The 27959-nt window shown below is 47.2% G+C and overlaps 1 protein-coding gene across 1 annotated transcript; it reads left to right on the forward strand.

Annotated features, from left to right (window-relative positions):
* The first annotated feature begins 518 nt into the window (after positions 1-518).
* Positions 519-27936, forward strand: KLHDC4 (kelch domain containing 4). Its single transcript, XM_063141294.1, has 12 exons — positions 519-735; positions 3241-3332; positions 5171-5249; positions 7454-7552; positions 9551-9687; positions 11485-11577; positions 13165-13324; positions 16572-16641; positions 18883-19091; positions 20827-21241; positions 25544-25690; positions 26940-27936. Exons 1-12 carry the CDS (start codon positions 637-639, stop codon positions 27113-27115), a joined length of 1776 nt encoding a protein of 591 aa, XP_062997364.1. The 5' UTR covers positions 519-636; the 3' UTR covers positions 27116-27936.
* The last annotated feature ends 23 nt before the right edge of the window (positions 27937-27959 follow it).

Raw genomic sequence — 27959 nt, forward strand, 5'->3', positions numbered from 1 at the left:
GACCCCTGCTGAAATTCCCTTTTCAATACAACTGTTAAAGATACAGGAGCCCTGTCCTCCTTTTCATAGGGTCACCCTACACTAGCAGATGAAGGCTAAAATTGCATGCATGTTTTACTTGGGAGTCAGAGCCCTGTTGAGCTCAGTGGGACTTTCTTTTGAGTAGACCTGCGTGCGATTGCACTGTCATTGCAGGGGAAATCTTTCGGGGGCTTTGTTAGACCTTTCCTAGTGTCACAGCCACGAAACCTTCAGCCACGATAAAGCTGCAACCCTACGCCTGTTCTCTGACTAAACACCAGTAGGGTTGCACCCTAGATCTTCTTTGCTCTGTTGCTCTGCAATGCACAGCGCATTTTTCTGGAAGAAAAACCTGGATGCATTGTAAGGAGGCCTCCACCCAGCAGATGGCTGTAATCTTACCCTGGGAAAGGACAAGCTGTGTCTCTAGCCCTTCTTTAATTCGCTTTTCCCTGGCAGGATATGACCTGTTTTCAGGGTGCCCGGAAAAGGAAAGGCTGTGGTTGACATGTGAGTTTTGCATGCAGCCCTAGGCACCGCAAGAGGGCCCTTGCAAGACAGCAGCAACAGCAGCAGCAACACCTGGCTCCTTTCTTTGCAGCCAGGTCTGCAAACATGGGCAAGAAAAGCAAGAAGGAGAAGAAAGTGAAAGGTGCTGAAAAAACAGCTGCCAAGATGGAGAAGAAGGTCTCCAAGCGGGCAAAGAAAGAGGAGGCGAGTAGAATCATAGAATAGCAGAGTTGGAAGGGGCCTACGAGGCCATCTAGTCCAACCCCCTGCTCAATGCAGGAATCCACCCTAAAGCATCCCTGACAGGTGGTTGTCCAGCTGCCTCTTGAAGGCGTCTAGTGTGGGAGAGTAAAAAGGGCCAGGGGGGAGCAGTGTTCTCCCCACCCCCCACCCCAGCAGGGACCCTGTGCCTTTAAGAGCCATGATGCCACAGGCAGAAATTCTACCGGTGCTACTTTTTCTGGTCTGGTGGGGCAGCAGTGAAGGAAGCCACTCTCTGGCTTTATTTCTGAGCGTTATTCAGCTGGGAAGAGGCGAAGGAGCCCTCCTTAAATCCCAGCCCACCCCCAAGTGGATTTTATAGGTCCAAAATGGGGGGAGGCCATCATTTGCCCCCTTTCTGGATCCCTGGAGGGGGGGGCAGCTGCAGTTCTAACCTCTCTCCATCGCACAACCTGCAGAGCCTCATTTCAGTGGGAGTTTATTTATTTTTTACATTTTTACTTATTTATTTATTGAAGTTCTTTGGGACTCTGAAGATGCCAACACTGTGACTTCACTACCAAGCCTGATTCCCCCCCCCCCCGCCCTTCCCCTATTCCCCAACCCTGCCTGATGAAGAGATCTGGAGATCTCGAAAGCTTGCACATTTTCGGTTGCCTTTTCTTCGGCTTAATAAAAGTATTGCACACTGTATGCAGCCAGGGGATTTTAGACAGTCTTATGAGGGTCCCCTTTACACAGCCATGTGTATTACACAACTAACATTTCTCTTCACACACACACACACACACACCATCACTTCATGCTTTACAAAAGTAGGGTGACCCTATGAAAAGGAGGACAGGGCTCCTGTATCTTTAACAGTTGCACAGAAAAGGGAATTTCAGCAGGGGTCATTGGTATATATGGGGAATCTGGGGAAATCTCCTCTTCATCACAACAGGTAAAGCTGCAGGAGCTCTGCCCTCTTTTAAATCTGGTCACTCTAGTATAGCTCCTGCAGCTTTACCTGTTGGGATGAAGAGGGAATTTCACCAGGTTCTCCATATATACCAATGACACCTGCTGAAATTTCCTTTTCTATGCTGAAGACCTTTTTATTTTCTCAGTATTTTAACATCTAAATTTAAACTTTGCTTTTTTAATTCAGTATTTTAATCCTATATCAATTTCTGCTGCGTGGTTTTATCCTGCTTGTGCTTTTTATATTGTATTCTGTATTTGGATTTTTAGATTGTTGGATGTTTTATTATGTTCTTAATGGTTTTAATTTTTGTGAACCGCCCAGAGAGCTTCGGCTATTGGGAGGTATAAAAATGTAATAAATAAATAAACTGTTAAAGATACAGGAGCCCGGTCCTCCTTTCCATATGGTCACCCTATACAAGAGCCTCTATATTTCTGATATATTGGAGCAATGCTCCCTTCTTTTAAGTGGTTGTCAGTCCTGATCTTGAAAGGAAAAAAAATTTCTCTGAGCATGTGCAGTTTTGCTTTTAAAGCTCTTTGTAATCTTTGTAAATGGACCACAGAGCTGTGGCTATGGGGCGGTATGTGTATATATAAATAAGGAAAGGAAAGGAAAGGAACCTCTCGTGCAAGCACTGAGTCATTACTGACTCTTGGAGGGACGCCAGCTTTCGCTGACGTTTTCTTATAGCGGGGTGGTTTGCCGTTGCCTTCCCTGGCCATTATTACCTTTCCCCCAGCTAACTGGGTACTCATTTTACCGACCTCGGGAGGATGGAAGGCTGAGTCGACCCGAGCCGGCTGCCTGAAACCAGCTTCCGCTGGGATCGAACTCAGGCCGTGGGGAGAGTTTCGGCTGCAGAAACTGCTGCTTTACCGCTCTGCGCCACACGAGGCTACCCATATATAAATAAAGCTCACTTAAATTATAGCAACAGCATGGCTACAAACGCCATAAAATGGCATTTGTGCCTGTTACCCTGATGCCCTCATCACCTGTCGCTCTAAGGACAGTCAGTTGTGCTGCCCCTGGGCTGTGCGTTACCCCTGATTATTTACGCTGGATCAACTGCCCTGGCGGAAGTGGGCTTCTTCACCATCTCCTTTCTACAGCAACCCATCTAGCCCCCCCCCCACCCGGGAATGCTAAACAGAGACTCAAGAGACCCGGCAGAATGGGGGGTGGGGTGAGCTGGGGTGAAAGGGATCCCCCAAAATTGGGTGGAGGAACCTTCTTTAAGTGGATCTGTTCCTCTTGCGGAAGGCAGATCCTGGATGCAACCCGTGGATGTTTAGGGGGACTTTTTCTTCTGGTGTGTGTGTGTGTGTGTGTGTGTGTGTGTGTGTGTGTGAGAGAGAGAGAGAGAGAGAGAGAGAGAAGTGGGTGGGAGAATGGAATAAGCCCCCAAAGCATGCAGGGAAAAGTCTTTCCGGATCTCGTGGCCTTAGCAACGTGGCCCCCTCTTGTTCATAGCGCATTCCTTAAACATCTTAATAAGCACATTCCTTCATTTACAGGAGGATCTCGAAGCTCTGATCGCTGAGTTCCAGACTCTGGATGCTAAAAAGACTCAAGTGGTCGAAGCAACCTGCCCACCGCCCTCCCCAAGGTAAGGAAATGCACCAAGATGTTATCAGCCCCGAAACATGGGCTGCAACTCCAGTTCATCGGTTGGGCAGTTTAGAAATGTAATAAAGAAATAGGTTGTCTAGCACTTGAGGCCACAGTCATTGCGTGGGACAAATGAAAGGTCACTGTTTACTCCTCTTCCTGCTATGTCATCAAGTTATCGCCTTGTGATTTTTAGGAAACACTTCTTAAAACAGCTTGTTTTTACTTAATAGTCTAGCGCAGGGGTGGTCCTCCAGATGTTGTTGGACTGCAATTCCAATCGTTCCTCACAATTACTGGCTAAGGCTGATGGGATTTGTTGTCTAATGACATCTGGAGGGATGTACGTTCAACAACCCCGGTATAGTGCAGGAAACCAGATGCCCTCCAGATGTTTTGGGTTATAGCCTCCACTAGCCCTAGCCAACTTGGCCAATGGTCAGGGATTATGGGCGGGGTAGTCTTTAGGGTGGATTCCTGCACTGAGCAGGGGGTTGGACTCAATGGCATTGTAGGCCCCTTCCAACTCTGCTATTTTATGATTCTATGAAAACATCTGGAGGATACTGAGTTGCCTATTCCTGGTCTAGTGGTTAGACCATTAAGTTAAAACTACCTAATTTTTTTAAAAATGTTGCCTAATACCGTATTTCTTCAATTCTAAGACGCCATCGATTGTAAGACGCACACTAATTTCAGTACCACCAACAGAAAAAAAGCTTTGATTCTAAGAAATAATAAACACACCCGCGATTCTAAGACGCACCCCGCTTTTAGAGATGTTTATATGGGGGGGAAAGTGTGTCTTAGAATCGAAGAAATACGGTATTAAGCAATGCTACGCTAAGCTTTTGATATTCATGCAAAGGTAGGATTGAATGCAGCCGTCACTTCATATATGTAAAGTGTGGTGTGGGTGTGTGGAGAGAGGGGGTCTGTCTTTAATAGTTGAAGGAGCAAGGGGAGAAAGGGTTCTGAAATCCCCCCCCCAACTTTTGTCCCCTTGTTCCAGTGCTGAGTGGAGATAAGGAACTGGAGAGCCAAGTGTCCAGTACTCCTTTCCTCTCATGGTCCTTTAAGTAAGATAAATGTCTCCCTCCCTGCTTGATATGTGAGTAAGGCAGATGCAAGGAAAAGAAGGCAAATCTCTCACCATCACATCTAGCGTGATGCAAAAAGCCTTTGTCAAAACCTACTGTAACACACTCTGTGTGGGGCTGCCTTTGGAAACTGGCCGGTCTTTTTCTGGGCCCAGTTCAAAGTGCTGGTTATGACCTATAAGGCCCTATACAGCTTGGGGCCAGGCTACCTCAAAGAATGCCTTCACCGATATGAGCTTGCCCAGGTTTTAAGATTTTTGGTCCCATCGCCATCGGAGGCGAGTTTGCTCAGGACACAAGACAGGGCCTTCTTAGTGGCTGCTGCCAGACCCTGGCACCCTTGCCAAGGAAAGCTAGGTTGGCCCCGTCTCTGTTGTCCTTCTGCTAGCAGGCAAAGATGCCTTTATTCAGGTAGGCCTTTGGTGTGTAAGGTTGCTGAGGTTTTTTTAAAAAATTGTTAGGTACTATTTATTTCTGTTACTGCGTTTTTAATTTATTTATTTTTATGTTTGTTTTTTAAATCTTGTTTTTAATCTGGACTTTATTGTTAGTTGCCTTGAGAACCACTTATTTGGCAGAAAGGTAGGATATAAATTAAATGAACAAAGGGAAACATCTAGAAATGAAGCAAGATCCTTTGGACTCCTGCAAGCAGACTGCAAGCACACGCAACATTTTCCCCAGTTCCCTCTGATCTCTGACCTTTCTGATGCCGGACTCCCTTTTCTGTCTCCAGACTCAATGCATCTCTCTCTGCACATCCCGAGAAAGACGAACTAATTCTGTTTGGAGGTGAATATTTCAATGGCCAAAAAGTAAAGTATATTCTTTTGACTTATCTCCCCCATTCCCTGACCTCTTGCCTCCGCGACGTATAAACTCCACCGTCCGTTTCTGTCTTCCAGTGGACTCATGTAGAATTATGATTAGATTTTTAATGAAGAGCTGAAGCTATAAAGGGCATGCGTTATTCCCATGGAAAGAATGAATGTCCTGTCTGTGCTGCCTGCTAGAATAATGTTCCCACTTCTAGCAGGCGTGCTGGATTCCATTAGAAGGCTCAAGAGCAATTACCTGGCCATCATCAATGTTTCAGGAGTTCATAACTTCTGGAGACGGATTCAGGCCGTTGGCTTTAGCTTCTCAGACTCTGTGGGTGCAAGTTGCCCTCCTTCTGCCATTCAGAAGGAACCTGTCTCCTTTCCGTTTAAAATACGCACATTCTGCAGATGAATTTTGCAAGGGGAGAGGTAGATATTTGGGGCAGACTTATTAGGTGGTCTCAGATCCTTAGGGTATAAATAGAGACAATTGTTTCCTAATACTCCTCTTCCTCCTCCTCCTCTTTCTTTTTTTTTAAACAATTTTTGTTTTATTGTTTCATAACCATATATGACATAAAAGCATTGCATAAAGACATTACATCTAAGGGGAATGAACACACAAGAAAAAAAGGAAAAAAGGGGAAAGACAATAAATAATAATAAGAAGAAAGAAAGAAAAAATCAAAGAAAAAGGGAAATACATGAACCAAGGTTAAGGTATGTTTTCGGCTCTCTACACATCAGGAATGTAAATTATATTCTCTCCTTGTTAATACATTTAACACAATAATCCAATTCATTTCTTTCTTCCAAGTTAACTGTTCCTCAGACATTGAATCCACAAACAAATACATCATTTTTCTCTGTTTCTTGCAAAAATTCTATCAGAGGTTTCCATTCAGATATAAATGAGACTGTTGATTTATCTCTCATTATCGCTGTCAATTTTGCCATTTCAATTTTGCCACTCTAATACCTTCAGTATGTATTCTTCCATTGTTGGTGTTATTTCATTTTTCCACTTCTGTGCATACAATAGTCTCGCTGCCGTTGTCATATACAAGAACAAAGTTCCCCCCTTCTCTTTCAGTTCATTGTCCATCAACCCCAGTAGAAAGGCTTCTGGTTTCATTTGTATATTCATCTGTAATATTTTCTGCATTAAATTCTTCTTCTTTTAAAATAAGCTTTCTTACTTCAGCGGCCCTCAATCGTTTTGGCTCAGTGGACCCATATCTTCTGGATGCTTTTGCAAAATGGCTGTCATGGTGGGGGAATGTTCCTGTTCATAAAATGGCTCCCATTTGGCCGGTCACAAAACCCTCCTTTTTCCGAGGAAGCCAGACTTGTGAGACGAAAAGAAAAGTAACGTATCCCAAGGTGGAGCTGAGGTATCAGCTCCCAAATATAAAACCACCCTTTTGAACCCAAATCAAGATGCCGCTGGGAGACAGACAGAGCTAGCAATCGTATTAGTAAAATACACTTCTCTTTAGCACTGGCTGTAAACTACACGCTGTTCAGAATGCAAAGTATCCTAGCCTAGTGAACTCAGAGCAGTCTCCCCCAAAACTGGTGCACTGCGGGTAGGTCGGACTGCAATTCTCATCATTCTGGCTTGGAAGGATGGGAATTGCAGTCCAACCTATCTGCAGGGCACCAGCTTTGGGGGAGGCTGGTTCACACAGCTGGAAATGTGGAAATAACCCACGTTGTTGTTGTTGTTGTTGTCGTTTTCAATGCTTTTGTGTTGTTCCTTGTCCCAAGTCCGCAGCTCGAAGAGTGAACTGTAAACTGTAAACGAGAATAAATAAAATGCACCCCTCTTGGGTAGACTGCAGATTCTCTGAAGACCCTTTTCCCTGTATTGCCCGGGCCCAAAACTTACCACCTGAGCTGCCAATCTGGCCTTTGGGATCCTGCAGTTAAGCGCATCCACTTTTCTTTCATTTAGCGGCTTCTCATTTTTTGTGCAGTTTTTCCCCACCCAAAAATGTCGAAATGCCTCTCCTGAGGCATCGTTCCTGGCAGCAAGAGCTTTAAGCTGAAACCTGCCGGTCTTTTTGGCCACACTCCTTTCACCTTCGGCTCCGCCCACCCCTGGAAGGTGGTCCCCAAGAACTTCCCTGAACTGGAATCCAGACCTTGGGCTAAAAGAGGTTTGAGTCCCCTGCTTGATTGGATGTCTCCTTCAGACGTTCCTGTACAACGAACTGTTCGTTTACAACATTCGGAAGAACAGCTGGGCGAAGATCGACATCCCGAACCCTCCTCCCCGGCGCTGTGCTCACCAGGTAAGGTGCTCAGCTCAAGCCTCCACTGATAGCAGGTCAAAAAGACCGGGAGGGGCGCCCTTGCTCTGCCAGCAGCAAGGTGATGCTGCTGATGTCCCGGTCCCAAAACCTCGTGAAATGTGTTTGCTTCTGCCGCCCCCAAACTGTGGAATGGCCTGCCGGAAGAGATTTGTCAACTTAATCATAGAATCATAGAATCATAGAATAGCAGAGTTGGAAGGGGCCTACAAGGCCATCGAGTCCAACCCCCTGCTCAATGCACGAATCCACCCTAAAGCATCCCCGACAGATGGTTGTCCAGCTGCCTCTTGAAGGCCTCTAGTGTGGGAGAGCCCACAACCTCCCTAGGTAACTGATTCCATTGTCGCACTGCTCTAACAGTCAAGAAGTTTTTCCTGATGTCCAGCTGGAATCTGGCTTCCTTTAACTTGAGCCCGTTATTCCGTGTCCTGCACTCTGGGAGGATCGAGAAGAGATCCTGGCCCTCCTCTGTGTGACAACATTTCAAGTATTTGAAGAGTGCCCTCATGTCTCCCCTCAATCATCTCTTCTCCAGGCTAAACATGCCCAGTTCTTTCAGTCTCTCTTCATAGGGCTTTGTTTCCAGATCCCTGATCATCCTGGTTGCCCTCCTCTGAACACGCTCCAGCTTGTCTGCGTCCTTCTTGAATTGTAGAGCCCAGAACTGGACGCAATACTCTAGATGAGGCCTAACCAGGGCCGAATAGAGAGGAACCAGTACTCTCTCTGAGTTTAAGACAGCCATAAAGACCAATCTCTTCCGGCAGGCCTACCCAGATGAATTTTCAACCTAAGAATTTTAAGTTGTTGTGATTGTTATTTTAATATTGTATCGGTTTTATGTGCCCTTTTAACCAGTTTTATGTATTGTTGTATTTAATGTTGTTCATCGCCTCGATCCAGAGGGAGAGGTGGGTAAGAAATTATTATTATTATTATTATTATTATTATTATTATTATTATTATTATTATTATTATTGCACTGATTTTGTGTGTGTGTGCGTGTTTTGCAGGCATATAGAAATAAGAACATCTGCATGGAGGTGCTAGAGAAATCTGTGGAATTTGAGGCTGGTGCCTGGAAATGAAGTCTATATATGCCCTGTAAAATTCTGCTTGTCATAAATGCCAGTGACCAGCAGGTGGCACTTGAGCAAATTGTAATTTCCCCCAAAATTGAGCAGTAGTCACTAACCTAGTAGTTTTGAGCAGTGGTCTCTAATCCCAACCTAATGCCCTCCAGATGTGTGGGACAATAACTCCCATCACCCTCTGACAATATATAGACCTAGTTCACACAATACAACAACCCAGCATATGGGCTGAGTATGGGTTGTCATTGAACAACCCAAAGTTCACAAGCAACCATGGGCTCTTTTCCTGGGTTGTTCATGTTTAGCAACCCATAGTTAAACCGTAGTGCAGGGTTCACTTGTAACCATAACCCACAATTCAACAACAGCCCATGATTCAACAACAACCTATGATTCAACAACAAGCCATACTCAACCCGTACTCTGGGTTGTCACTACGTGCAAAGCAAGCCAGCAAATAACACCATCAATGGCTACTACTCGTGATGGCTATATATTATCTCCAGGATCAGAGGCATATTTATTGCTGGGGGAAATGTGCAGGCTAATACTTCTGCTTGTGGGCGTCTCACTGGGACTTCTTGTTGGCCACCGTGGGCGCAGGATCACTGGACTAGACAGGCCGTTGTTCTGTTCCAGCACAGTGCTTCTTATGTCCAGAGCTGATTCAAATCACTGACTTTTGGAGCAACATGCATACAGAGACTTGTGCATGCTCTCTTGGCCTCAGTCATTCCATCTGTAAAATGGGGATAAGACACGATCCCGTGTTATTGGTCATGCCGAATGAGAGCGACTGTGATTTGCTCCCCATGTTGAAAACGATGCAAATGCTGCCCTAACGGTCTCTCCCTCCCTCTCTCTCTCTCTCTCTTTCTGGCAGGCTGTCGTGGTAGGCCAGGGTGGCGGGCAGCTTTGGGTGTTTGGTGGGGAGTTTGCTTCACCCGACGGGGAGCAGTTTTACCACTACAAAGATCTCTGGGTCTTGCATTTGGCTAGCAAGACCTGGGAGCAAATCAAGTAAGTGAAGCGTCGTGCATTCCCGGGTTCTATGCTTGAGCGCAAGGGCTGCTTTAGTCCTGGGGCGGGGAGCCTGCAGACTGAGGGCCAAACGTGCCTGTGGCAGTATCCATCTCGTGGGACGCCGTGGGGCCGCTCTTGCTCTCAGGACCGCCATTCTGAGAAGTGCTTCCACTTCGCACGCATGCCTGGGAGTGAGATAGCGAAGCGGAGAAGGGGTGGGATTGCACAAAGTGATGCGTTGCAGCAGACGCTGCCTCCCTTTTGTCCCTGGACCTGCGCAGCATTCGCTGCAGTCCCCAGTTGTTGTTGTTATTATTATTATTATTATTAATTGCATTTATATTCCGCCTTTCTTCCCTCCAAGGAATCCAAGGCAGCATACGTAATCCTCCTCCTCTCCACTTTATCCTCACAACAACAACCTTGTGAAGTGGGTTGGGCTGACAGTCTGTGACTGGCCCAAAGTCACCCAGTGGGTTTCCATGGCTGAGTCGGGACTAGAACTCAGATCTCCCGACTCCCAGTCCAACACTTTAGCCACTGCACCACACTGACTTTTCCCATGAGTTGACGGCCCTTCATAAGTTTACTACAAAGATGGAATGGGGGGTGGAGGGAGAAAAAGTCTGCCATCTTCAGAGGCACATTTGATGGGGATACGAGAAGAGGGCCTTCTCGGTGGCCACTCCGATCCCTGACTGTGGAACTCCCTGCCGAGGGAGGCTTGGTTCGCTCCCTCTTGGTTCTCCTTCTGTTGGCAGGCAAAGACCGCTTTATTCAAGTTGGTCTGTTCAGCTGGATGCTGCCTTTACTCTGTGGTTGTTGTGTTTTTAATTGTGTTTGCTTATTGTTGTTTTTCTCAGTGATTGTAAGCCGCTTTGAGTGCCGTTTTTTGGTAGAAATGTGGGGTACAAATCAAATCAATCAATAAGGGAAAAAACCCAGTGAGCCTTAACTTTCTGATCCCAACTTCTTAATAGAATGAGGTTGCTTTTTAGATGGTGCCTAGGATACGTAGCCAAGAGTCGGTACTTCATGTATCACCTGCTTGATTTGCAAATGCTCAGTGCTGCTCCTGGTGCGCATATAATGCTCTGTTTGACAGGAATGCGCAAAGCAGATTTTATACGAAGTCAGACCACTTAGCCTAGGCTTCCTAGCATCCAACAAATGTGGAATGCTGCAACTCCCAACGTCCTCCAGCCAGCCATGGGAGTTGCATTCCAACACACCTGGAGGGCTTCAGGTTGGGGAAGGCTGATCTACCCAGTTCTGTTCCGCCTCTGACAGGTGCACTGGAGCTTCTTGCACCACCACCTCCTCCTCCTCCTCCTCCTCTTCCTCCTCCTCTTCTTCGTTGTCTTCATCTTCTTTTGGTCCTCTGAGAACTGCAATCTAAATGCCAAAAGGAGGGAGTAGCAGAAAGTTGATTGCGTTTCACACTCTGTCAGGATAGCATTAGAAACAAAGGCAGCCGGCCTCCCCCATAGCCTTTCTCATCAGCACAGATGTTGGAGCTCTTCCCAAGGAGGGGGCGGAGGTTGCGTTTCGTTTCTGATAAATAAAATAGAACGGGGCGTGTGCGTGTGGTTACCAGGAGGAGGGGGAGGCGTGGAGGCGAAGCTGTCTGTCTTGCAGAGGGGGCCAAGTTGCCGCCTACGGAAAAGGGGCATTGAACAGACCGGACAGGGTTTGAGCATAGATGGAAGTATTCGCTAAAAGGGAGAGGAATGGGGGACGGAGGACGGGTGAGCAGCAGACCCTTGCTGATCAGTCTGTGGACGTCTTTTTCAGGGCCGCCGGGGGTCCCTCGGGTCGCAGCGGACACAGGATGGTGGTGTGCAAGAGGAAACTGATTCTCTTCGGAGGATTCCACGAAAGTGCGAGGTTGGTCCCGTGCGCCCTTCGTTCGTTTGGGAAGCTTTGGCGTGTGCCTTCGTCACCCAATAAACTTGTGAAATTCACTGCCGCACTGCCTTGCCCAACGGGTGTGTTTCAGATGTGTTGGATGGCACATCCAAACCTATGCCTGAGTAGATTCTGGAAATAAAATATATCTATGCTTGAAGACATTCTGAGTATTCTGAGGACATTATAATGAGCGTAATAAATCTGTGCTTGAGTATCTCCTGGAAATCTATGCTCAAGTCTATTCTGGAAGTAAAGATATCTATGCTGGAATATATTCTGAATATATTATATTGTGTAATGAACCCATGCTTGAGAATATTCTGGAAACGCTGTAGTTTGCAGCTTCCTTTATAAAAAATAAAATAAAAAGGGATGTAGCGGAATTGGGATTGGGTCCCTTGTGGTATCGCTTTCCAGAAATGAGACTTCCACGCTGCTTCATGGCAAACTTTGTCCTGGCAGTTGATGGTCACCCAAAGGACGAAAGAACTTTAGAATATTCAGCACCAAGGCCAGCAACTTCGCCCTAAACAGCCATTTGGGGGTCGTGTTTCTCTGTATACATTTTGGTCCCAAATGGCAAAGTGCGTTCAAGGCAAATCTTTAAGTCTGCCAATGATAATGTGGGCACATGTCCAGATTAATGTTCTAAGGACACTGCGGGATGTTTGGCAATGAAAAGGAAAATGGGCTTTTGCGCCACAATTTAGTTTATTACCAGAATCTCTAACTCGATAATTATCAGCTGCTGGGTATAAAGAGGAGATCCTTCGTTCTTTACTTGTGAATTTGCCAAGAGTAGTCTGGGTGGCCCCTGTAGAAAGCAGGATGCAGTTGGAATAAAGCAACCTTTCCCAACCTGGGGCCCTCCAGATATGTTAGAGCAGTACGACAATGGAACCAGTGACCTAGGGAGGTTGTGGGCTCTCCCACACTAGAGGCCTTCAAGAGGCAGCTGGACAGCCATCTGTCAGGGATGCTTTAGGGTGGATTCCTGCATTGAGCAGGGGGTTGGACTCGATGGCCTTGTGGGCCCTTTCCAACTCTACTATTCTATGATTCTAAGAATACAACTCCCAGAATCCCCCAGCCAAGTAGAGGGAAAGCTGGAAATAAAGTATGCAGATTTGTTTACGTTCACACGTGTTCACTTGAGTGAAAATGGGGATTAGGGAAAAGGAAGATCAGGGCTCATTAAACTTTGCAGAGAACAATTTGGGGTTTTTACTTGCTTCCTCCTGGGCCGTGCAGCACTTCCTGAGTTTCCCCCCCCCAAAGGATTGTAGTTCCCAGTTGCAGTTGCAAGGTAAGGAAAGGCACCTGCATTACGGATGAGTTACAGTTAGCGCACTCTCCCTGGAAAGCTTGGCTGCCCAGGGACGACAAGGAGTAACGGCACGTAGCGCTGAGGCTTGTAATGGCCTGTCCTCCAATTCTCCAATTCCCAACGCCTTCTCAGTCTGTGCAATTCCTCCGCTCTGCTGGGAATCATATGTATGGCTCTGGCAATCGCGCGTCCCCCTCCTGATAATCGTTTTTGCCTGCTGCTTTTGTTCCAACTAGAGATTACATCTACTACAACGACATTTATGCCTTTAATCTGGACACATTTGCCTGGAGCAAGCTGGCTCCCTCTGGGATTGCCCCAGCGCCAAGATCTGGTTGCCATCTGGCCACCACTCCAGATGGCAACGTCCTTGTCTATGGAGGCTACTCTAAGCAGGTGAGCGGTGCCTTTTATATCTTTCTCATATGCCATGGTGTAGTGGTAAACGTTGAAGTGCAGCTGCTCTTCATGACAATCCCCCTAGCCACACCCCCAAGGAGAATAAAAAAAATATGCAGGCAGCTGTGTTGATCTCTCTCTCTCTCTCTCTCTCTCTCTCTCTCTTTCTCTCTCTGTGAATCTGAATTATATATGGCTTTCGCAGGTCGTTTGTAAAGATAATGGGTCTCAATTACCCATTCAAAATGAAGATACCCCAACATACTTTGCAGTACAACAGGGGTCACTCACAGGGAGCAGGGTTCTAAGGAGGGTTGCAGATGACATAATCCCTGCTAATGAAGAAGTCCCAGGACTTCGACCCTGTGAGCCTCCACTACGCCACTGCTTCTATGGCATGTTTTGCTACTTGCTATTCATCCCTTGAGGTGGGATGTTCTTGCGAATGGGGAAAGTGTGAGTTTACAAAGACTTATCTGACTGCATCCCATTTAGGGCTTGGATCATTTTTAGTAATACCTACATAAGAATATAAAAGGAGCCCTCCTGGATCAGACCAACGGTCCATCTAGTCCAGCACACAGTGGCCAACCAGCTGTCGACCAGGAACCCATAAACAGGCATGGTTGCATCAGCACTCTCCCGCCCAGGCTCCCCAGCTTACTGCCTCCGCTACTGGAGTGCACCTTTTCAATACAGCGCTCCCTTTGTGTGGCTGAGAGTCCCCTTGTAGGGAATGGATCTAGGCCCGAAGTTGTTCAGCAAGCTTCTTGATCTGCAGCAGTTTGCACTTTAGGCCTGAAGTATCCAATACTTCACCAACCAGAACAAATATCTGGGTGCTTTTTTTTTTTTAAAAAAAAAAGCTATTAAGTGAAATTCGAAATTCCACACAGGATAATTCCTTTACTTGTAGCCAGTTCAAAGATCACCAAAAATGTGCAAGGTTCCGAGGTCTCCAGATCTCTTCATCGGGAAAGATGTTACAAAAGGCAGATGTGCGCGGGGGTGGGTGGGTTATGGAATAGGAAAGGGAAAAGGCTGATGTAGACAGGATATCTGTACAGTCAGAAGCTTAAGATCTTAAGATGATAGGGAAAAGGAAGGTTTGCAGATATTCAAATAGGTGTCTGCCAGTTGATGTCACGCTTTCAGGCTTTGGTGCTCTTAAGTCCACAAGAAAGTCACAGACAATAGTTGATCCTCCATTTTAAAAAATAAAACATCCAGCTGTTAAGGTAAAATGACTCAATTTGGCTTCTTTATTCTTTCTCTTTTTACCTAGCACAGCATTTACCTAACACAGCTTTCTTGATATGAAGTCTGCCTGGTTGATCTCCTATTTCTATTTTCCACCGTCCTGGTTTGCCCAGGATGGAGACAGTTTTGAGCTGACAGCTCAATATTATATTTTCAGAAAAGGAAGAGCAACAATCCCCATCCCACCCCCGCCGCGCTGCTGCCCCAGCCAACCTGCTCTTCGTAACATCTTGCCTGTTGAAGAGATCTGGAGATCTCCAAAGCTTACATGTTTGTTTGGATTTTTTTGGATCCTGCTCAATTTCACAGCCTTAAGTATGACTCTGTTCCAGCATGTGCAGAGAACAAGGAACCAACAGCCAGGAATGGGCCTCTCCACTCCCCCACCTTTCGCAGTGCACAGAGGCAGACCTCATTAGCAGCGAATTTCTCTGAACAGCCAGAGGGAGAACATTTTCTAAGCATCCCCCCCCCCCAATGTCTTTCCTTTCACTTCGTTAGTCAAGGTTATGAAATGAATGCGTTGCGGTACCTTTCTCAGCGGATAAGTAGACAGTGAATATAAAAAATCTTACTTAAGAGTTTTTTCCTGCCTTGTCCCAAGTACACCAGGCTGGGTGTTGTTTAATCCTAGCCTCACAACAACACTGGGAGGTAGGCCAGGCAGAGAGAGAGAGAGGGGGCGGGGGTTAAGGCAATGCAGTGAATGTTGTAGCTGAACACAGATTGGTGCCTGGATACAAAATTCATGATTTGTCTGCTCTATTCTTCTGGCTCCCATGTCTTATGTTAGAAATTAACCTTTTTAAAAAAATGCTCCCTGCTTGGACCGGGAGAGGGGAATTGTGGTATATACTGCATAAGAGCAGAAGAGGAATGTGCTCGAATTCTGTGATGACACCCCCCTCCTTTGATGCTATTGCTGTGAATACAAAAGAGGAAAGTGACTGCAGCTCTTCCGTTTTTAGAGGATGGTTTCCTTCTGTCCTTTTCTTTTTCTCTCTCTCGTTAGTTTGTTTTGCTCTGTTGTGCAGGATTCCATTAATTTCTGCTTGGATTTCAAATTGTGCATGCCTTCACGTACTCAAATGCAGAGCATTATAACTCTTCCCCTAAGGCATTGATTAATTTCCCCCCTTTCTTGTTCTCCACACACCCACACACCCAGCCCTTAGCTACCTCCATCAGCCTCCAATCCACAAAGCACTGTAGGTTTTTAGGGTTTTTTCCCCCTTTATACTCAGTGTACACGTAGCATTGAGAGCATAGTAATACAGTCAGTTATTCCTCTCGGCTCTTCTGACAGTGCAGCAAGAAAGGACTTGTACCAATTTGCTTGCTCACTGGCTCTTCCTCTCCTCTTTGGCTTCTTTTACAATCAAGGACGCGCTCCTACATGTGCAGTGCATGGCCCCAACCCAGAACATTTGAACAATGTCCTAAGAAGGTCTGCGATTTTGCTGGATGCTTTCACCCCATGGAAGCATGTGTGGAATAAGGCAAAATCGGACAAATATTTAAGAGTGTCACCTGTTTAAAAACAAAACAACAAATCAACTGACAACCAAGTTTCTAGCCCTCATTGTTGAAGGACTAGGTTATGGATAGAAATATCTTAATTTTTTTTAAAAAATAAATGAATAGAAACATCTCCATGGTGACAGTTCAGGGGGAAACCTTCAAGACTGTTATGTGTTCTTGCTTGTTTCGGAGCTGGTTGGGCTACATAGGAGCTATATAGATTGATAGAGTTGAAGGTATCTTGGAGGCCATCTAGTCCAGCCCCAGGAATCTGCAGCTACAGCATCCCTGACAAGATGGCCATCCAAGCTTCCCACCCACCACCTCCTGTGGCAGCTTGTTCCACTGTTGAAGAATTCATACCATTGCAATGTACAGTTCCAGCCTTCCGGCTCATCTCATAACTCTGTCCCCAGCTTGGGAGCACAAACCTGGTGTCATTTGCCCTGTTTTTGTCTCATAGCGGATTAAGAAAGACGTCGACAAAGGCACTCTCCACACCGACATGTTCCTGTTGAAGGGAGAAAGCTCAGGTGAGCAGAAGACTCATTGCCACTTGGTGTCCCCCAACGGGAAGTTGGGCCTGAGCTTGGACCGATTCTCATTATAGCAGCTTGACTCACTGGCACGAGATGTTCAGAGCTCTTTGCTCTTCAGGTGTCCTTCTGCAGTGAAGTGGAAGAAGTTCATAGAATCATAGAATAGTAGAGTTGCAAGGGGCCTATAAGGCCATCGAGTCCAACCCCCTGCTCAGTGCAGGAATCCACCCTAAAGCATCCCTGACAGATGGTTGTCCAGCTGCCTCTTGAAGGCCTCCAGTGTGGGAGAGCCCACAACCTCCCTAGGTCACTGGTTCCATTGTTGTACTGCTCTAACAGTCAGGAAGTTTTTCCTGATGTCCAGCCAGAATCTGGCTTTCTGTAATTTGAGCCTGTTATTCCATGTCCTGCACTCTGGGAGGATTGAGAAGAGATCCTGGCCCTCCTCTATGTGACAACCTTTTAAGTATTTGAAGAGTGCTATCATGTCTCCCCTCAATCTTCTCTTCTCCAGGCTAAACACGCCCAGTTCTTTCAGTCTCTCCTCGTAGGGCTTTGTTTCCAGACCCCTGATCATCCTGGTTGCCCTCCTCTGAACCCCCTCCAGCTTGTCTGCGTCCTTCTTGAATTGTGGAGCCCAGAACTGGACGCAATACTCTAGATGAGGCCTAATCAGGGCCGAATAGAAAGGAACCAGTACCTCATGTGATTTGGAAGCTATACTTCTATGAATGCAGCCCAAAGGAGCTGCATCCTTTGCAGCCTAAAGTTTGCAAAGGAGCGGAGACGATCATAGAATCGAGGCCTACAAGGCCATCGAGTCCAACCCCCTGCTCAATGCAGGAATCCACCCTAAAGCATCCGTGACAGATGGCTGTCCAGCTGTCTCTTGAAGGCCTCTAGTGTGGGAGAGCCCAGGACCTCCCTAGGTCATCGGTTCCATTGTCGTACTGCTCTAACAGTCAGAAAGCTTTTCCTGACTGTTAGATCTGGTGGACGGGTGACGGCGGTGCCGTTCCACGGGGTGGGCAGAGGCAATTTCTACAGCAAGGTTCAAAGGTGGTGCTGCCTCCAGGTTTTTGAGAGCCATTGGGGAAGGCACCTCCAACGACCCTCCCTCCCTCAGTGTGTCTACCTTCTCACCGCCATTGTCCCCAACTGCTCTTGTTCCTCACCCTCTTATCCATCATGGCTCCCACTTGCTTGCTTGGCAGGCAGAGAGCCAGGGAGCCAGGAGGCCGTGGCATCGCCTGCTCCTCCTCACCACCAGAGCGAGAGGCAGGTGAACAAGCAGGTTGCAATGGGGAAGAGGAGGAGCAACTCCAGGGGCCTCTTGGCAACAGGCCCCTGCTGGGGTGTGGGCCCTCTGCACGGGCTCCACCATACCTACCCTTGGCAACAGCCCTGTTCAAAGGATTCCTCTGAGCTATAATAAAATGTAACAAGGCCGTAGTGTTTGAGATAATTCGTTGAGGCCCCCTTTCTTCTCCCTTAAAACCACCTGGAATATAGATGCTCCCGTGCTAATCGAGTAGGGCGTGGAAGATGTGTGACTTTGAAATGAGAATTGGCGGAAGCCAAGAATAAGGCTCAAAGGCATTCAAAGGGCGGAATATGACTCAGCCTTATGGAGTTGGTCTACTGGTCCATCCATCCATCCAGCCTTGTTTCTTCTGACTGGTGGTGGCTTTCCAAGCCTTGGGCAGAGAAGGGTCTTTCCCTGCTACTTCTTCCCTTTAATTTAGGGGTTGGACCTGGGATCTTCTGCATGCGAAGCAGTTGCTCTGGGTCCTCCCCAAGTTCAGCTGGGCTTAGATTTCAAGGTGTTTCCATCTTCCAACGGCTCACATCCAGTCCTCATAAGGACATCAGAAGTGCCCTGATGCTGGATCAGACCAAGGGTCCATCTAGTCCAGCACTCTGTTCACACAGTGGCCAACCAGCCATCGGCCAGGGACCAACAAAGCAGGACCTGGTGCAACAGCACCCTCCCACCCATGTTCCCCAGCAACTGGGGCACACAGGCTTATTGCCTCGAATACTGGAGATCACACACAACCATCAGGGCTAGTAGCCATGGATAGCCTTTGCCTCCAGGAACTTATCCAACCCCCTTTTAAAGCCACCCAGATTGGTGGCCATCACCACATCCTGTGGTAGCGAGTTCCATAGCTTAACTATGCTCACCTTTCCCTTCCGTCCACCGATTCAACGTTTCTCCGTTATGTTTCCCAGACAAATGGACGTGGGCCCGGATGAGCCCTTCTGGCGTCAAGCCAACACCCAGGTCTGGCTTCTCGGTGGCGATGGCCCCCAGCAACCGCTCCCTTCTGTTTGGCGGAGTCCACGATGAGGAAGAGGAGGAGGACCTCGAAGGAGACTTCTTCAATGACATTTATTTCTACGACCTGGCAAAGAACCGGTGGTTTCCTGGACTGTTAAAGGTTTGTAAAAATGATCCTCCTTTCGTTACTTCTGTTCAGTGACTTTAGACCCAGTCAGCCTCGGCTTCCATCTGCAAAATGGGTATAATAATACTGATCTACCTTATAACGTTCTTGTAAGGAGTGCAGCCAGGCAATGCAGGTGAAAGTGCATGTAAAATGCTGTGTAAGTCTTTAATGGGTTATCAAAACAGCTGTGCTCATTGTTATGATCTACCCATTCACAAACAGCATGTGGTACAGCCCTGCTTGGACTGTACCACTTCAAAAAATATGTAGGAGTTGCGTGTTTGAATCCTTTTTTCTAAAGCTTTTAAAACTTGATTTTGTTCTGACTTTTATACTGTTAGTTTTACTCTACCCTGTGCCTGTTTGGTGCATTCTCTTCCCTTTCTTATTGTTTTATTACGATTCTATTAGAATGTAAGCCTATGCGGCAGGGTCTTGCTATTTTATTGTTTTTCTCTGTACAGCACCATGTACATTGATGGTGCTATATAAATTATCATCATCATCATCATCACATGCTGGCGAGAAGGGGTCTAGGCTAGCTCTTTCTTCCAGTGTGCTATGTAAAGGGAGGCATATAGGGAGGCATATCTACAGGGAGGTATACAGGGAGTCTTGTAAGATATATATAGGGAGGCATATCTTATCTATTTATCTATCTAGCTATCTATCCTGTATATGATCCTTCAATCATGCAACCCCCACTGCCATTTCAACGTGGTACAGTACAAGGAAGACTGTACCATTTCTGAATCTGTCAATTTTGGTTTCTCATTTTTCCCATGTTAAGTGCAGCGCATTCTGAATTTTAAGATCATTTTGAAGTTTGCATAAAAATTCATAAGCTTTCCTCCTAACGCATGCATATTCGCCAGCGATTTCCCTAATATAATGCATCTTTGAAGATTATTTTCTTCCATACGCACATTTCTGTATGCACTTTTTGATTGGAGAACATTTGGCAAAGTGTGAATTTCAAAGGATAAATGAGTTTTGGTGCCCATTCATTGGTTCAAAAGTGAGAAATTAATTGATTTCTCCCCCATCCCTGGATGTAGGGAAATCACACTTTGTGGTAAAGGATGATTTCTGGTCAAACATCATTAGTATTAGGGCTGTGCTCCTCTCCGATTCGGATAGCGAATCTGGAGCGGACTGACCCGATCCATCTCTACCAAAGGCGGATCCGGATCGGGTCAGGGGAGCTGTGGATCGAGGCAAAGCGGTTCGCCTCCATCCGGAGCTCCGAACACAGGTAAGGGGGGGAGGGGGACTCACCTGTGCCGGCGCCGCAGTCCATGCGGCGACGGTGCAGAGCCAGGTAAGGGGGCAGGGGGCTTATTCGGCCCCCATTTTGCCCCCCCTTCCCCACTTACCTGCCTCCGCCGCCCGCCATGGAGACAAGTAAGTGGGGAAGCGTGGGGCAAAACGTCGATCCACCCCTCCGGATCTCGCTCCGCGGAGAAGAGCAGAGGTAAGGTCAGATTGGCCTGAAGCAGATCAGCTCAATCCAAAAGTTGCGGATCGGGCTACGAATCGGTTTGGGGTGTCTGTGCACAGCCCTAATTAGTATATAAACCTCTTGGTTGGAAAGGTGGCAATGGTGGTCCCACCTTGTCATTCAAAAGTTGCGCAGAGGGCCAGGGCCGCTCACATCCAGGTCTCCGGCTTTGATCTACTTCTAGTAAAGCATTTCCCTTCCTCTCCCTCCCTGCTCCATCAACAGGGGCCCAAGTCTGAGAGAAAGAAGCGAAGGCGTGGCGCGGCAGTGGACGATGCAGCCGGCTGTGCAGGTGGTGAGATTGAGGGCCAGCCCCCTCTGGGCCCCGTGGAGATTGTCAAGGAGGTGGTGGCAGAGGACGGGACGGTGATGACCATCAAGCAGATGATCGCGTCCCCCGAGGCAGAGCTGGCGAAGTCGGAGTCTGAGGGCGAGGAGGATGGGGCAGGGGACGAGGCCTCCGGCCAGCAGGTGGAGCCCTGCCCACGCTCAAACGCCATGCTGGCGGCCAAGCACGGGGTGCTCTACGTCTACGGGGGGATGTTCGAGGTGGGCGACCGCCAGTTCACTCTCAACGACCTCTATGCCATCGACCTCCACAAGATGGAAGAATGGAAGGTCCTCGTGGAGATGGACCCAAGTAAGTTGACGCTGCCTGTCATGTTGTCATGTCTAATCCTACTGCCCCTGTTTTGTGAGAAGGTGTTTCAGGTAATCAATCAGACTCAGATTCGGACCTAGAGGAGGAGGCGCCAGACACCAGCCAGCCTGTACCAGTGGGGGAGGAAGCTCTCACAGGCGATACCCCAGCTGGGAATCAGCCCTCTCCAGAGCTTATCTCCTCAAGGCCAAATCCTACACACTCAAGGGGAAGTAAGCTTTCTTCCGAAGGAGAGCACCCCAACAAGCTAGCTGATGCTAGGGTCCGCCGGAAGCTCAAACGCACAGAGCGGAAGGAAGGCGTGAGAAAGTTGGTCCGACTAGGATTGCACCAGAACCTGCCTCTGCACCAGGCTCTCTGAAGTTACGGGGCGTTTGGGAAATAGCTTCCTATTCTTCTTGAGCAGACAAATGTCTTGCTTAGTTTGCATAGTTTTGCCTAGGGGGATGTTTCCAAGAGATTAGACTCTCTTCAGGTAGAAGAGATGTTTGTTGCTTAATAAAAGCTTTGTGGATTACTTAGCAAGCCTCGTCATTTGCTTCCCATTGAAAGCAGGAGTTGTCTGAGAAACACGACACGTGTTGGTTTCGGCTCTTGAAGCCAGTGCGGTGTGCCTTCTGTAATTCTGCTGTTATACTGATCAACTGCAAAAATTATGGATGTGCAGAATTAAACCGCCTTTGTGTTTCATTTTTTTAACTAAATAAATCATGTTGCTAGTCCTTATGGATGAAGAGAAGCTTAAAAGCCTATGGGCAGTGCCCGATGAATTTCCAGAGGCCTTTGGAGCCTGGAGAGCTTTTCCAGTGGCCAGAAAGCAGAGTAGGCATGTTCTAGATGTCTCCATGCACATCCCTGTGGGTAGCAGAAGAAAATAACAGCCAGAACTCTATGCAAATTGGCTTGAGCTGCATAATCTCTTGGGGGGTTGTAGTACTCTGCTTATTTTGTCCACAGAATTGGGAACTCTTTCCCCACCCAAGGAACTCACACATAGGAGAGAAGGCTTTTCCTTGGCATGATAGATTTCTTCGAGTTTTGACAAGGGAAGCATTCATACACTTCAAAAAGCCTGGCAGCACTAGAAACTTACTTTTTTTAAAAGAAAGAAAGCTGAGATGCTTAAAATCCGGCATTAGGACACTGAAGTCTGCACTGACACAGAACAGCTGTGAGCCCGCAGTGTGCACTCGGCTTCAGCATAGAGTTGAGACTTTAGGTGTGGATCGTGGCCTTTGGTTCAGCAACTGGGCATGTTCCCGGGCGTCAGAAACATTCCTTGAAATCTGTGCTCTAACGGCAGCCATGTTTAATTTTATCCCACGACAGATGCTAACTGGGGACAAAAGCCTATTTAGGATGACTTAGAGACAGGTGTTGGTGATGTAGCCTGCAGCTGGGGCCGTTTTTATCCTTGGGGCTGGGAATAGCATCGCATCTCATCAAATGCACTACAGGCACAAGCTAATTTTGGCCTGGCTTAATCCCTAGGAAAACCTCCTCTGCCCCATGCCTCTGAATTGCCTGGTCTCATGTGTGTCTGGATCTTGAAACCTTAGCCTTAAATCTGCCTGAGTCATAAAGGGGGTGTTTAACCCCTTTTGCTCCCTTAATTTGGGCTGAAAACTCTGTACCAGCCACCCAACCCCTCTCCGTTACTTGAATTACTGGGGGGGGGGGGATGAGGACCCTAATAAATCCCCAAAGCATAACCCTGAATCCCTCCAGTGTTAGCCAAATCTTGGCTAAATTGAGCCACTTCTGAGCCCAATGCAAAGGGCTGGTATTATCTGTTAAGGCCCTAAATGGCTTGGGCTGGGTTACCTGAAGGATCACCTGCTTCCATACCTGTCCAGGCCTTGCGGTCATCTGCAGAGGCCTTTCTCTGGCTACTCCTGCCAAATGAGGTCAGCCAGGTGGCCAGACCCATAGCTAGCCTAAAAGTTCGAGGAGCGCCAAAAAAATCCGGGTGGCAACTCAGCTGGTTTGCGGGCCTTTTAAAGACAAGATAGTAAACGGTTCTTTAATTATTTGTGCGTAAAAATAAAAATTCAGAGGCAGGCAGGGAAAATTCTCCACCTGGAGCAGGTCTTTTGAAAAGCTAGTGGGTCTGAATCGCCGATTGGAGACCAGGCAACCTCAACATTCTTTGCCATACCACAGGAACAGCCCAGAACAATTGATTGTTGCTGGGAAAATCCATTTCCCCCAGCTGTTTTTATAAGATACTGTTGTTTTTATGCTTTTTATGTTTTTAAACTTCGTATATTTGTTTTTAATGTTTGCTGTTTTTAACTTTTGTAAACCGCCCAGAGAGCTTCGGCTATGGGGCGGTATATAAATGCAATAAATAAATAAATAAATAAATAGCTGTGAGGATTGCAGCTCAGCTCAGAGGGAACGGGAAGCCTGACAGGGGTGGGAGGTCACGTGATCACGGTCCCTGCTAATGAAAAAAGTCACAGGGCTTCGACCTTGTGAGCCCTTGACTCCATTGTACCACTGAAAGTATTTACCAACTGGTGTTTGCATTCTTCTCTGCTATGTAAGCACTTGCCCAGGTTCATTGTGCTGTCGGCTGCTCTTACAAGAGTTTGGAAACCCAGATCTTCTCGTTGGCTCTGTCAGCATGTTGTACCCTGGCCTGTTTTCTCTCCAGCCCTTCAAGCAGCACAGCAGGTTCTTCTGACTTGGTTGCTGTTCTCAGGAGGTCAAGAAGTTGGCTGGGTTTCCCTTCCTACCACTGCCTTTGGCAGTGGGGGGTAAAGAGGCAATCGTCCGTTGTGTTGATTATTGTGTCGTCTGGGGGGCAACACACAACAGGTGTCATGTATGCCCCTACTGCTCCTGTGTTGGGACCAGGTGACGCAGGTAATCAATCAGAAACAGATTCTGATTCAGAAGATGCCGAACCAGTGGGGGAGGAAGTTCACAAGGGAGAGCCTCCAGCTGCGAATGCGCCCCTCCCAGAGTCTGTCTCCTCAAGGCTAAATCTTATGCTCTCAGGAGACAGGGAGTCAACTTCTGGGGGTGAACATTCCAAAACATTACTTGATGCTAGGAATCGCCGGAAGTTAAAACGTTCAGCGAGAGATTAGCAGCAAACAGACAGTCAGAGAGATTGCATGAGAAGGCGTCTACGCATCCTTCTCCCCCTTGAAGCTTGAGACATTTGAAAAGCCTTTTCTTTCCTTTGAACGGTCAGTTGTTTTGCTTAGTTTGCATAGCGTTGCCTAAGAGAGATTTTCCCATAAAAATGCCTAGTTTGTATTACAGAAGTGTTCATTGTTTGCAATAAAGCTTTATAAATTAGCCTAAGAACATTCCTTAGTTTTGACTCCTTAAAAACTCTTGAGCAACTACAGCACATGACAACAGGCACACAACTCAGAGTACATTATTTTCTGGAATTAAACAACGGTGGGGAAACAATGGGCGGCTCCATTGCTTATCTGGAGACCCGGTGATCAACATGTCGTGTGTCCGGCTCTGTTGCGTAATCTCCCCCGCCGAGTGCATTGTTCCGGAAGGTCATAGATTTCTCCGGCAGGAGCGGCCAAAATCACCCTGGCTGCTCCTCTACAGCTGGCAGAACTTGCAATGCATGATGGGATAGGGCAGGGCGGACTGAGGGAGGAGCTTCAGCCGCCCAAAAGGACGCTGGGATGACGGGCGACAGGGAGGAGCTGCATGTAATCTGTTTTTTTAGAGTTTTTAGGGTTTTAAATTTTGTATATTTGTTTTTAATGTTCCGTGTTTTTAATCTTTGTAAACTGCCCAGAGAGCTTTGGCTATGGGGCGGTATATAAATGTAAATCCTCCTCCTCCTCCTCCTCCTCTGAAATAAGGTATTGTTTATTGCCTATTCGCTCCTCAGCCAAGAGTAGAGGAAACTGTGACTGTCCAGATGTTGTTGGATTTCCCCTGTGAATACTTAAGGCCAGAATCACACCATCCATCTGTTTGCCTGTCCGACTCCCTGCCCGCACCTACACATCCACACACCCGCTTCTGTGACCTGTTTTGTAGACAGACACAACAGACAGAGATCAAAACTACGAAGGCTAAAACCTCGGCCACCGAGCGTCAGTGCTTAATTTCTGAAATGAAAGAGAAAAGAGCACAGGCCCTGGTAGAAAACCTTCGCTGAAATCCCAAGCATTAAAAGAAAAAAGAGGTTTTTGTTGTTGCTGCTGCTGCTGAAATGCCTAAAGGGAAATCTTTTACTCTGGTTAATTTTGTATTTCCTTTTATATCTGTGTTCTTTAATGGCTGCGGCAGAAACCCAGGAATGGCTTGAGGAATCGGAGTCTGAAGAAGAAGGAGAGGCAGATGTAGAAGGCGCCGAAGGGGGGGAAGAGGAGGAGGAAGAGGAGGAGGAGGAGGAAGAGGGCTCTGGTGATGGTGGGAGCGAAGATGAAGATGAAGGTAGGTGCAAAGAAAAAATACTGGACAAGAGCACCTGCGTCATTAGGTGTGCTGGAAAGAAGGCACCTCTGTGCCTGTTCAGTTTTGCACCCCACCTCAGGGTTTTGTGAAGCGGATTCAGAAATGTATTGCACGGTTCAGACTGTGTCCATAAGACAGACGCTGCCTTGAATAAGTGCGGATTTTTCGGTGATTTGGAAAACAAGACAAACCGCCTAGGATGTTTGCAGGCTATTTAAAGAAAGAGATGTCCCCCCCCCCTTCAACCCCATTTTACAACTGCTGAATTCAAAGCAGATTGCTAGACACTGAGAAGACGTGGGCCTGGGTGAGGTTATGACTACAACCCTATGTTCAATTACCTAGAGGTAAGTCCCATTTAATTCAGTGTGGCTTCCTTCTGAGTAGACGCGCATAGGAGGCTGTGAACCACCCAGAGAGCTTTGGCTATTGGGCAGTATAGAAATGCAATAAATACATAAATAAATAAATAGGATTGTGTTGCAAATGACTCCACCATGGCTGCAGAATAGGGGTATGGAATTTAACTGTAGGGGTCAATGGGTTGTATCCAGTCTTACTCCTACTTAGAGTAGACCCACTGGAGTGAATGGGACTAAAGTTAGTTACAAGGCAATGCTTGGGGCTAGGTCCTCCTGCCACGTCCTCCTCAAATAGTAAAGCAAGAAGGGAGTTTTTTTGGATCAGGCCTGAGGTTCATCAGAAGGTAGGTTCTGTACCAGGTCAGATCCATAATGTTAGAGGCAGGAAACTCTTTTCTCCAGAGAACAAAGTTAACCGTATTCCCTGCCTACCCTCTATATCCAAATAACCTTGTGTTCAGATATATTTTGGCAAAAAATATGAATGGTCCCAGGGCACAGACTGAAGGCACATGGGGCAGATACCTTGCTGAAGCGAAGCAGGTGTGGGTCTGGTCAGTGTTTGGAGGGGACACTACCCGGGAACCACATGCAGCCACCTTGAGTTCCACAAGGGAAGAAAGTTGAGATGCGATTGAAATAAATAAATATGTTGCTTTGCAAAACGTGTACAACGACTACTGCTGCTGCTGGCAGCTTATTTTTCCTTCGTAGCACCATTTGTGTGCTCGATGCTGGGCAGCGCGTAGTATGACTTCTCGTTTCTGTCGTGAGAACGACCCCTGGAATGGGGGGTGAAACTCCTTGCTTGGGCCCTGATCGATGTCTTGGTTTGTCTCCCTTTCTGTCTCCTCGTCGCTTTTTAGGAGAGGAAAAGCACCCTGCTGTAAAGCACGATGAGAAGTACACGGATTATCTCTCCAGGACAGAACAGTACTGGGTGAAATTGGCCTGCCAGAACATGGGCCCTGGGGCCAAAGAGAAGAAGACCGTGAAAGTGGGGCACGCGATGGCGAAGGCCTTCTACGAAGGGTCTGCCTAGACAGGTCTTCCCTTCCGCTAAGGAGGGGGGGCCTGAGTAACAGTTTTGCCTAGTGAAATGGGGGCACCTGAAGTCTGTGTCATCCCAAACTGAACTGGTGCTCCTTTACTTGCCTTGTACTGTGGGTTTTAGGTGCCTGATCCACCAAACTGTCAATTCATTAGAAAGCATGTCTGTCTCTATTCAAGAGTTTAACATTGAGTAATCTACACACACAGACACCATTGAATCTCACAATACGGCTTTTCTTGATTCAAGGCAAGGGCAGCCTATGTTTGAAAGCTTCCCCTGTGGCAAGCTAGCTTTCTCCTCGGTGTGCTAGCCTTCTATGTGCAGGGAGATTCCCCACCCCTCCACTGGCCCCGTGGGGAGGGGGAGATGTTCAAAAATGTAATTTCCCCATCTTCAGTATGAATGGTAGAGTTCAGGAGAAGCTGTACCACATGGAATACTCCATATCTTAGAGTTGGCTTGGAAGCAGAAGTACACAGTTACACCGCTGAGTAGGCTACTTCTCCTGATTATGGATCGGTTGCTGACAATTCAGGACTGAAGGAAACTTTTCCTGATGGCATTATGAATGTACATTTGTAAGAACAGGGCTGGCTGGAAGGAGCCACCCAAGGGTCAGAAACTTCAAGAGAGTTGATGGATTTGGAGGAATTTGGCCGTAAAGTTTAGTTATTCTTGTTGAAAGCTGTTTTGAGTTTGCATGAGAATTTTAGGCTGTTTCTCTTTTCCAATCCAATTGTCGGACTGGGAACCAGGACTTGTCATTTCAAACAATTCTATAGATAAAACTTATTTTGTTCGTTAGCAGACTCTCTCTTTTTAATTAGCTGTT

Source organism: Elgaria multicarinata, chromosome 14, assembly GCF_023053635.1.
Source record: "Elgaria multicarinata webbii isolate HBS135686 ecotype San Diego chromosome 14, rElgMul1.1.pri, whole genome shotgun sequence".
Lineage (NCBI taxonomy): Eukaryota > Metazoa > Chordata > Lepidosauria > Squamata > Anguidae > Elgaria > Elgaria multicarinata.

Coding starts and splice junctions, on each gene's coding strand:
- KLHDC4 (XM_063141294.1), top strand. CDS start 637: ATGGGCAAGAAAAGCAAGAAGGAGAAGAAAGTGAAAGGTGCTGAAAAA. Junction 736..3,240: donor AGCGGGCAAAGAAAGAGGAG/GCGAGTAGAATC, acceptor CTTCATTTACAG/GAGGATCTCGAAGCTCTGAT. Junction 19,092..20,826: donor GGTTTCCTGGACTGTTAAAG/GTTTGTAAAAAT, acceptor CTCCATCAACAG/GGGCCCAAGTCTGAGAGAAA.